Raw genomic sequence first — 12,165 nt, forward strand, 5'->3', positions numbered from 1 at the left:
GCACGGTGGCTCAATACAATGGCAGCTCCGTTCAAACACTTTCAAAGTTTAGTGTGGTTTTTGCCTTAGTGGAAAAAAATGTGTGGACAAAATAGTGAAACCTTTTTGTTAAATTGATTGTGAAGACAACTTTCATATATAAATATGTACGTTTGTTACAGTGCTCATTATAAAAGACTTGGAAGAAAAACAACCGCCTACTAAACTAAAACGGTTATGATTAGTTTATCCTGATGGTCGATGAGAAAAGTAACATAAACCACTTGACAAGGCGTTCGCTTTAGCAAAAAAGTTACTATAAAGACTGTTATAATATAAAACTATACATTTATTACTTTAAAAAGAGCGTTATAATATTTAATATCATGTATTTTGGCGTTTTTCACTTGTCATACTATTTCTGTGTGGAAATTATTTAGGCAATTTTGTATAAGAACAATTGATGCACAATATACTTGTCTTTTCTATAACATATTACACTGCTTGTGGAGAAATTAAAGTAAAAAAAAAAACAGGTCGCCAAATCATTTGTGAGTAAACCGTGCCGCCCTTTGGCGATATGAATATGCATGATTTTAATAAGGTATAAAGACAGGTTCATTCTGTAAATGTTATTAATATAGAGATATTTTCTTTGTCTCTTCAGTCAGGGGCTCTCTGCTCAATGTTGATATTATGTTTGGTATAATTTCTCTTCGTGATAATGAATGTGTGACACTTGAAAAATACGAAGCAATTACGAAGTAAGTCAGCATAGCAGCAAATGACTGACAAATGTGGTTTACTGCACAATGATACTAAAGCTGGTCATTTTCAAATCTATATCTTTCTTTTCCAGGAACTTTGTTGCAATAAATAAATTATTGTGGAAACACTGCCGCCTTGTGGTGATTTTTAGATAATGCTCAAAGCTGTGTAAAAAATAATTTCCCCTACTAAAAATAGCTTATTTTAACATATCACCTGATGCTGACTGAAATTTGTAGCTCATAATTTGTGCTGAGCATATAATAACATAAAAAAATGAAAAACGCAACATTATGAATGAAGAGGGGGGAAACAGTGCCGCCAGGTGGCGATTATGAGTCACTGCACTCTGACCAGATCTTCAAGTGTAGACAAACAATCAATACTCAAAATATAAGCTATTTGCATGTTTATGTCATTTATAATGCTGCAAGAAGCCTGAAGTTCAGCATCTTGCCTTCGACAATTAAATACAGATATAAAAACAAAATAAAGCAAACTACTACGGCAATTTATGTTGGAAAAACAGTGTGGCGATTATGTGTTCTTGTGGTGATTATATGTTACTGCACATCAAACAAGCACAAGCAGAAAGCTGAATTTTATCAAGGAATCAGCCACTACCACGAGTTTTTATTACATTGGGAATAAAATACAACGATAATACTTCAAACGATTAAAATTCTAATTTGATTAAATTGAATAACGAAGACTATGCAACCTTTTGGGTTTGGGTCCAGAAATACTCAAGTAAATAATGCAAATTTAAAATGTGAGCTGGTTATTCATTCATCGTTGTCATCTCTTCTGCTGCAGGAGCAAGTTTGTTCATCATTTTAGCTTTGGCAGCATTACAGTCGCTTGAAAATCATTTTAAAGCCACTATTGCAATTAACAGTGGGGAAACAGTGCCGCCTTGTGGCAATTTTTAGTTACTGCACTGAGACCAAGCACAAGCAGATAATTTAAAATTTTATCAAGTTAGATACTACTACGAGCTTTTATCATATTAGGATTAAAAATATTACAGATTTAATTAGATTATAATCAATAACAAATAAAATGCAGTCTTTTGGGTTTAGGTCAAGAAATACTCAAGTAATGCATATTTTAAATGTGAGCTGGTTATTCCTTCATCAATGTCATCTCTACTGCTGCAGGAGCTAGTTTGTTCATAATTTTGACTTTGGCAACATTGCAGTCTCTTGAAATTAAGTTATAGGCCAGCATGGTAATGAACGGTGGGGAAACAGTGCCGCCTTGTGGCGATTATGAGTTAATGCACTTTAACCAAGCACAAGCAGAAAACTTTAAATTGTATCAAGTTATCAGCTACTACTACGACCTTAATCACATTGACATTGGGAATAAAAACGTAAATAAAAACGCTTATAATACTACAATTGTAAATTGCTAAAAATGATCAACGAAATATTTTTGGTTTGAGTCCAGAAAATATTAAGTAAATAATGCATGTTTAAAATGTGAGCTGGTTATTCCTTCATCAATGTCATCTCTACAAGTTCAAGTCTCTTCAAGTCTTTTGGGTTTAGGTCCATAAAATACTAAAGTAAGTAAGGAGCTAGTTTGTTCATCATTTTAGCTTTGGCAGTGCCGTCTTGCGGCAATTTTGAGTTACTGCACTTTAACCAAGCACAAGCAGCTAACTTAACATTTTATCAAGTTATCAGCTACTCCCACGAGCTTTAATCACATTGACACTTGGAATAAGAACAGAAACACATGTTTAAAACTAATGCAACTATAATTCGATTATAATGAATGATGAAAAAAAGTGCAGTCAATTTTTTGTACCAATAATACTAACGTAAATAATGCATATTTAAAATTTGAGCTGGTTATTCCTTCATGGGTGTCCTTTCTACTGCAGCAAAAGCTAGTTTGTTCATCATTTTGGCTTTGGCAACACTGTAGTCGCTTGAAATGAATTTTTAGGACAGCATGGCAATTAAATGTGGTTAAACAGTGCCGCCTTGTGGTGATTACAAGTTACTGCACTGAGACCAGATTAACGAACATAGAGAAACCATCTACTATAGGATCTCTCGGCTAGTATCAATCTACTAAAACGGCTTTTTGTATATTCCTCGACTCTACAGGAAGCTGTCTGTTACAAATAACATTTATAATATAACAGTTGCTCAAATTATATACATTTACCGATTTACGAACTGACTTTGACCTTTCAAATATTACAGGAAAGCAGACCATAAAGTCCATCTAAAATAACATGGATCTAAAACTAGCAATATTTGAAAGACCTATAAATTGAATAAAAATAATTAATTAAATCTGAACAAATAAAATCCTTAAGTAATTATTCTATGATCAGTCTGTTTATTAGATTCAATCATGCCTTCGTAATTCTCATTGTGAGATTAGACTTTAAACAAGCCAAAACGATTACATGCTTTTCTCCAAAAGTTAAAGATAAATGATAGCAAAAATACTAGCAGCTTAATTAAATACTTTTAAACAATAAATTTTTCTGTAATAGCAAAATATGCGTCTTTTAAAAAGAACTTATGAATTTCAGAAACTACAGATCAGTCCGACAGCGCATGTGCAAAACTAGTTTATTTACAAAACAATGGCACAGTTGTGACAGTAAACGTTTGTACAGCTCAGATAAATCATTTGGGTTATGACAACACAACCTAATCGACCAATCAAAGAGGAGAGGGCAGATAAACATCACCCGACCCGAGAGAGACAAACAGCTTTAAGGCCATTTTCATAATTAACAAGTCAGAGGCAAACAGCGAATGTCAACAAACCTAACTATTAAGAGTGCGTCGATTTTCTTCAGCTCATCAGGATAACGTCTACAAGGCCTTTTTGTTTTTTACAGGAGGCACAGATTTGGCAGAGGAGGTTGATGTGATTATTTAAGTCCAGTCCATATTCATGCAAGTCTTGTAGTTATGAGAAAACAAAAACAAATGTAAAACTCTAAAATAACGTCAAAATGACTTATTTGGTCAGACCGCCATGTTTAAACCTTGGCACTGATGTTGCGAGTTAAATCCAAGTGCTATGGTGGCAGAGTTGACAAAAAAACAAGTATATTATATCAAGAGTGTTTCTATATTTGAAGACAACAAGAGTAAGAAAGGATAGCAAAAGACAGACGAAACAGTAAGATGAATGTAAGGAGCAGCAGGCAGCAGGACTGGCATTAGAACGCGAGTTTGCTGGCCTCCAGTGACTGTTTGCGCTGGGGAAGATCCTGAGGGGTGGGGATGTGGTCTCCGGTGATCTCCGTCTTCTCCGCCGCCGCTGCTGGAAGCTGCTTGTTCTTCATCTTGGCTTTAGCCATGTTATAATCGCCCGAATCAAAGTACTTTTGCTGCTGGAGAAAACAAGAAAACAAAATACACGAGTTGCAGTGAAGTCATGTCAGATCATTTTTTCAACAGCGCTGCTTACAGAATTTCTTTTTCAATGAATTGTCTGTCTGTCTGTCGATCTATCTATATTAAATTATTTAATAAAGGGATAGTTCACAAAAAATGCTAATTCTGTCATAATTTACCCACAAAAAAGTCATTTTGAAGAAAGTTGAGGCCTGTTGTACAAGTAGTTGAACACACTGAGTTGCAGAGGGTGTACTCATCAGGGGCCTCATGTACTAAGACTTGCGTGGAAATCATACTAAAACATTGCGTACGCACAAAGCTGTAAATGTGCGTACACAGAAAAAAATTCAGATGTATGAAACACTGCGTACGCCGAATCTCACGCATATTATTTTGTACATCCGAATGAACGTGAAACTGAGCGCAACATGCACGAGCACAAAACCCCTCCCTGCCTCCTCCCCTGTATGAATATGCAAATGACTCTACTTTGGCAAAACCCAACGAAAAAGCAACGACAAAAGCAAGCAAAAAGAGAAACTTTGAACAGAATGTAAATTGTAGGTGCTCCTTTCGGAGGTAGACCGGAGAAAAGCGGTGTTATTTGCAAGTTTGTTCTCCGGAATTAACAACAAAAGAAAAAAGTAGAGTGGGAGAGTTTAGCTGATACGGTCAACACAGTTGGGTCTGAACATCACACTGAGTGAATTAAAAAAGAAATGGTGTGATTTATATGTGTAAAATGTTGCACTACCCTTAACAGTCTCAGTGGCGCACCTCGTAAAACGCATGTTAACATGTTTTGACACGTTCGAGCATGAACTCGGTTCGAATCCAGCGTAAATCAGAGCTGTAAATCAGTCCATAACAATTAGGCCCCATAGAGCCCGAGCCCTACAGAATTCGGCCCAAGCCCTACAGGTCCATTTTAATTGAAAGCTTTATAAAGCCTGAACCCGTTTACAGCCCGAGATTATTCAAATGTGCACAGGCACACAGCTCTTTTGCCTTTTTTCGAGAATAAGTCATTCATATGTTTTAACAATTTATTCATGACAAACATAGGCCACTTGGAAGTTATAAAATAAGTCTTGGCGGCTAGAATTACCGTTCTTTTTGAACTTGCAGCTGGCCTGACCGCAGTCAAAACACACGCTTTTTGATCTCTCCATCCTCATTTGTTTTTTCTTGCAGGGATGGGTTTTGATGTTGTAACAAAATTTGATTACTAATCGATATGGATCACATGACTATTCATTTACTGCGCAAGCTAAGCCCGGCCCGACCCCACCCGGTCTAAAATGATAGAAATAAAACCCGAACCCGTCTGGTCCTGTCTGGTTCAGGCAAAGATCTTCAGCTCTAGTACTCACACTGTGAACGGTGCCGAATCGAGATTGTTCCCCTTCTTGTCTCCCCCTCGACACACAGTCAAATCTTCTGCTGAACAGAGCCACCACTTTTGACGCTCATAAATTATCAGGAAAATCCTCGTGCAGCAGGTATTAGGAGCTTTGCTGAAGATGCAGCTGTTGTGCAGTGAGGGGTTTGCGTCTTTAATAAACTATGACAGTTCACGTTCATTGAGAAGAATGATTAATAAATCCATATGACCTTAACATGTGCACTTTGAACTCACACTACAAGCGTACTGCGCCTGAGCCCAACTGAACTGCACTTTGCCACACCTCTTCCAACTGGACCAGGGCCAGCCAACTGATCCTGGGCATGAATCGTAGCACTCGCACGCATCAAATGAACCAGGAAATGGGGTCAAACGCAGCCGTGCATGGTTCAGATAGCCTAGTGAGAGTACAACTTAAAAGGGGTCACACACCGGATGCACAGCGCCATGTAAATAACACTTGGAAGTATCCCACATCGGATGCAGACGGTTGATGACGGTTCAAACTATTGGTGCGGCAGAAATATGAACAGTGTTCTGAGTTGTAGCTTGGCACTGTGGATAGCCACCGACATGCAGCGCCGGTGTGTGTACCAGATTGAAATCAGTTTTGAATTCTAAAATGCAAAACACGGCACTGAGAGGCACATCTGGTGTGAAACCCCCTAAATTTTCAGATTGACAAAAAAAAAAAAAAAAAAAAAAAACGCAAAAACAAACTGATGCATGTTAAGAGCATGTCGAACCAACAGAGATGATGACACTCATGCTAGGTGACACCAAACAGGGAATTAAGTATGTTGTAAGCAAATTGCATATACAAGTCAATGCAAACGTGAGAACTGTGATGCACTAGTGGCGAACGCACAGAATATGCAACGTTTAGTGTGAACCAGCCATGTTTGCCAATCAGAAAAGAGAAAAAGAGTGAAAAGCGAAGATGAGTTGAAAACTCATTTTAGTGTCCACATGATCAGATTCTACCTGGAGTTTCCAAAAATCTTCCCCCTGGCCAGAGTTTTCAAAACTTCCAGTTTCAGTAATCCGACTGATATGTGGACAAACAATGAAACCGTGTAGAAAAAAAAATAAAAAGTGCCATTTTTAAAATACCCGTGTTCATGAGCACTGTTTGCTCAAGCTAACTGCAAACTTGTGCTGCTCAGTTTTGAAAGTGCCTGCAGATACCCGAGGGCTGCGCGCTGTGTCTCAGTGATGCATCAAGTGCTTCATTCAGGCACCGGCTGCACAGACGCAACATGTGATGCTCCATAAAATTATTCTGCAATATTAAAAGTTTCTGTTCTCTCATCCTTCCAACTGAGTTTATTCTTCCAAGGGGAATACTTACAGTGCTGCAAATAGTTTGTACAGCCTGGCTTATTGTGATCAAAATAGTTGATAAATTAATAAAAGTAAAACTGACAGGTGCAATATTGATTGTCAATAACAGAGATTTATAATATAGGCTACTCTGAAACTGAATATTTCACTGTAATATATATATATATATATATATATATATATATATATATATATATATATATATATATATATATATATATATATATATATATATATATATATATATATATATATATATATATACACAGACCAGTTTGTGTTTTGGCGCTGAAGCATACAAGCGGAACCTTGTTTTGAACTTTCTCTCTCACTCACTCACAACGAGATTTGGTGAGGGATTAAGTAAAACTGGCCTCAGACAGTTTAGTTTAGTCTGCGTCAAACCTGCAGAAAAATATCACGCTTTGCTAAAAGGCTGATTGTTTTACCAATGATTATGGTGAATAGTGGTAGCTTCAAAGAAAAATCTTAATATTAAAAAAGGAAACATAAGCTGGACCACAACAGATCAATGTCGTTAGGACTGTTTAAATAATGTTGCCTAGTTTACAGCAAGCATAGTGTTTTTACTTAGGTTGTGCTGTCTGTCATGTATCATAGGCCTATAAGTCTGTTACTTTTACTAAGGAAGATATATTATTTGAGCTATAAAAACTGTATTATGCTTAGAAAAAAGGATTTTAAAAATGGCACAGTATCGGGATCGGATCTGTAATAGAATTTTGCTATCGAGAACGGTTCCAAAAAAAATAATAGCGGTGCATCTCTATAAAGAAACTCAATGGTTTGAAACCACCTGAGGGTGAGTAAATATAATTTTGGGAGGGTGAACTATCCCTTTAAATGTTATGGGTTAAACAAAATGCATATTATTGACTCTCAGCCCTGAAACTCAAAACAGCTTTTCTTGTTATTGTTAAAACAAACTCCGAGCCTGACTGCTGCACTCCATCGAATACTTGTTAAAAAACTTACCCCCTTTTGCAGTCTTTTCCGCAACAGATCCGACCCGCCAGGCCTGGCTCCCAGATGAGGGTATCGGGCCTTCAGTTTGATCTCCTCTGCCTTTTCTGGACTCACAACAGTGTCCTGCATCTCCTACATCAGATGCGGGAAGAAAACATTTCAGACTACAAAATGACGATTGGCAGAGTTGAATATTGCTTTAAAAACTGCACTCCGAAACACATTCATAAAAGTTTGTCATCATGAATAAAATGCATGTTTGTAGCTTTCAGCTGAAAATGGTGTTGTTTAGGTCTAGGTCCCTTAATGATCTGGTGGTTTTAAAAGGTACAGTTCACTTTATCATGATGATTCAGTCATCATTTCCTCATCCTCCACTTGTTGTTGGTTTTATATTCCTTTCTCCTTAATAATAATTTATATATATATATATATATATATATATATATATATATATATATATATATATATATATATATATATATATATATATATATATATATATATATATATATATATATATATATATATATATATATATATATATATATAATTTCAGTAAAGTATTCCTTGCAAATTCTTAATGGGGAAATCATATTAGCAGCCAAAAATCATCAAAGTACAACATTGTTCAGTCAATTAAATAGTGTTAATGTTGTTTTGAAGTCATTCTTGCATGCAACTTCAGACTAGGCATGGGACGATAAACGGTTTCAAGGTTTAACGTGGTTTGGAAAAGCCAAGTTTTTTTTTTAGATTTATTTATTGGCCTTTTTGGCTTCATTAGATAGTACAGAAGTACAGAGACAGGAAGCGAAGTTGGAGAGAAGGGGGGGGGGGGGGTGCAACCAGTTGTAACAACTGGTTACATAAACAACAGCATTAACAATATAATGCTGTTCACCAAATGCTGAGAACTTGTGCCACTCTACCCATATTGTTTACCATGGTACTGAAATCACATTCAAGTATGACTTGAAAGCAACATTAGCAATAATTATTTGACTGTGAACACTGTTGTACTTCAATAGTCATCGCTTGCTAATGTGATTTCAATATTTAAAGTTTGCGAAGTATACTGTTTTGAAATTAAACTATTATTATAAAGGAAAAGTTTAAATGTGCAATTTTAAATACAATGAAAATTGGATTAAAATAAGAATAGATATTTAACAATTAAATGTAACAACTAATTAGATAAACAACAGCATTAACCATATAAAAATGAATGATTAGTTGATTTGTTAATTTATTTTTCACCAAATACATCACATACACATTATAATACTCATTATAATTAAAGTAAAGCTGGTTTTATATCAGCACATTCGTTCAATAAGAACTTGTGACACTCTCCCTATATCGTTTGCCATGGTACTTTAAATATTTGGTCTGAAATCACATGAAAGTATGACTTGAAAGCAACATTAGCACTATTTATTTGACGATTTAGGTGAACAATGTACTTTGATAGTCATGGGCTGCTAATATGATTTCCACATTTACAGTTTGAGAAGTATACTATTCTGAAATTATATTATTATTAAGGAAAAGTTTGAATGTACGAACTTTAACACAATGAAAAATGGGTTAAATAAAGAATAAATAGATCTTAAAAATTGAGCTGTACAATATAAAAAAGTAATGATTAGTTGATTTGATGGCTTATTTTCCAGCAAATCCTGAGAACTTGTGCCACTCTCCCTATATTGTTTACCATGGTACTTTGAATATTCGGTCTGAAATCACATGCAAGTATGACTTGAAAGCAACATTAGCACTATTTAATGGACTGTAAACACTGTTGTACTTTTGATAGTCATCGGCAGCTAATGTGACTTCCACATTAAGAATTTGCAAAGAACACATTTTGAAGTTATATTACTAAGGATAACATTTAAATGTGTGAATAAAAAACCAACTGTACTCAATCACATTATAGGAATGCTAAAGATTTAGTCAAGTCAGTCGCAAGCAACGACAAATGAAGACATTTGCTTCCCAGAATGTGTTTAAATGCGCTCGTTTGCATCTCAAATGAATACATATATAACACATGATGCTTGTTTTCAAATATCTGACACATTTATAAACTATTATTACACTTAAACGAGGCTTCATCTGCTGAATCAACACAATCACATTGTCAGATGCGTTTCGGCCCTCGAAGCAAAACGTGTTTGAATGAGCAAACCTGCTGCTCTTCTGTGCTGGTCTCCACTTCACTGGACATCACGACAAATTATAAATGCAAAAAACAAAACAAAAGGACATAAAACACAAATAAGGAAGACTTGGCTTCACTTCGCCCCGGGACAGCCGTTATTGGTAACTGACCGCCCGCCGTTGCTGCTGTCTTGAAAATCCTAAATGTTCTTCTTCGAGAGGAAAAGAGCGACTCAGTGTGTCACTGAGCTGCACTGCCGTCGTGTGGACTGGAAAAGAACTGCACCACAAATATAAACAAAAAACGTCACAAAAGAACAACTGCACAACATATCCGAAAAGAAGTACATTATTATTGGATACTGTAAAGGTACAACCAATATACAAGAAAACTACAATATTAACTTCTTTATTTTGTATGGGAAATATTTTATTTACAAACAAAAATTCTCAAATTCGCAGCCTTTTCATTTTAATTAAAACTGATGTATTTAGTTTGGGTAAAAATAAGTGATAGATTCTTGGAATATTACGATACATATTTTGGAAATATCACAGATACATAAGTCCTCTATGTTGTATTTGTGTTTATTTTTTATTTCTATTTTTTAAACAGTTTTATATGTATTTTTAATATCATTTAACTCGTTTTACGCACTTCCACCCAGTACTAGGAAACACCCATACACTCACATACACTACTGTCAATTTTGCTTACCCAATTCATCTATACCATGTCTTTGGACTGTACATGGGGGAAACCAGAGCACTCGGAGGAAACGCACACCAACACAGGGAGAATATGCAAACTTCACACAGAATTGCCAACTGACCCAACTGGGACTCGAACCAGCAACCTTCTTGCTGTGAGGCGACAGTGCAAACCACTAAGCCGCCGTGTCACCCTCAAATATATTACTGTACATATCTACTTTCATTTTTAAATATTTCTTTTAGATCTAATGTTTGTTAGTTAGTGTTCTCTATTTATTGTGCAGTAGTCAACATATGAAGTGGTTTCATCAAAGTTGTCCTAAAACTACTGAACAACATTTATTGTTTTGGGTCAAATTTGAAAAACATTTTTGATCCACTTCAAATATTGACTACTGTATATTAATCAAATATCTAAATACCACTACTACTACTAATAAACAATTAAAAATATATAGTGCAAATAGGGGCTGCACGATCACTTCACAGCAAGAAGGTTGCTGGTTTGAGCCTCGGCTGGGTCAGTTGGCATTTCTGTGTGGAGTTTGCATGTTCTCCCCGTGTTGGTGTGGGTTTCCTCCGGGTGCTCTGGTTTCCACCAGTCTAAAGACATGCGCTATAGGTGAACCAAGCTAAATTGTCCGTAGTGCATGTGTGTGAATGAGTTTGTATGTGTGTTTCCCAGTGATGGGTTGCAGGTGGCAGGGCATCCACTGCGTAAAACATATGCTGGATAAGTTGACAGTTCATTCCACTGTGGCGACCCCTGATTATTAAAGGGATTAAGCTGAAAAGAAAATGAATGAATAGTGCGAATGTGAGGTACAACAAAATCTAATTTAATTTTATAAATCTATATGCTACTTAATGCATTTTTCATTTTTTATGGACCAAATATTGTCTCAGATTTTACAACAGACAAGTTAAGACTAATTGTAGGCCCCCGACCAGCCTGAACACCCGCCGGTGACCTGCACACATCTGCAGCTTCTCCACGATGGACGTCCAGCGATCTGCAGCAGCTAGACTCCAGCTCTGCACAAGAAGTTTGGCCAAAGAAGTAATGGTCATACTCAACTGAGCCTGGTTTCTCTCAAGGTTTTTTCCCCTTCACTTTCGTCAATTGGTGAAGTTTGGTGCTCGCCGCTGTCTTGCTTGGTTTGGGACTTGTGTAGCAGCAAACATCGATGGATTTGCTCTTCAGTGTTTGAACTTTCAGCAGTGAAAATTAAACCACACTGAACTGAGCTAAACTGACTGGACTGACAGTTTCAATTAACTTGAACTTCTATGTTAAGCGGTTTTGACACAATCCACATTGTAAAAGTGCTATAGAAATAATCAATTCAATTAATGTTTATTTATATAGCGCTTTTACAATGTAGATTGTGTCAAAACAGCTTTACATTTAAGCTCTAGTAA

At 36.1% G+C, this 12,165-nt stretch overlaps 1 protein-coding gene across 2 annotated transcripts; it reads right to left on the minus strand.

Annotated features, from left to right (window-relative positions):
• Positions 1–3,327: 3,327 nt before the first annotated feature.
• arpp19b (cAMP regulated phosphoprotein 19b) lies at positions 3,328–10,198 on the minus strand. 2 transcript variants are annotated; one of them, NM_200972.1, is given in 3 exon segments: positions 3,328–4,120; positions 7,873–7,995; positions 10,058–10,198. In NM_200972.1, coding segments are annotated over 3 exon segments (336 nt in total). In that variant the 5' UTR covers positions 10,097–10,198; the 3' UTR covers positions 3,328–3,946.
• Between the last annotated feature and the right edge of the window lie 1,967 nt (positions 10,199–12,165).

Source organism: Danio rerio, chromosome 25, assembly GCF_052040795.2.
Source record: "Danio rerio strain M-AB ecotype USA chromosome 25, GRCz13ab, whole genome shotgun sequence".
Classification (NCBI taxonomy): Eukaryota; Metazoa; Chordata; class Actinopteri; order Cypriniformes; family Danionidae; genus Danio; species Danio rerio.

Bases quoted from the DNA above. Each gene is read 5' to 3' on its own strand.
- arpp19b (XM_087310551.1), bottom strand. From the start codon at position 10,096: ATGTCCAGTGAAGTGGAGACCAGCACAGAAGAGCAGCAG. The intron at 7,996-10,057 runs GTTTGCTCATTC...CATCTGATGTAG, and splicing joins CCAGCACAGAAGAGCAGCAG to GAGATGCAGGACACTGTTGT. The intron at 4,118-7,872 runs GTAAGTTTTTTA...TTTCTCCAGCAG, and splicing joins GGAAAAGACTGCAAAAGGGG to CAAAAGTACTTTGATTCGGG.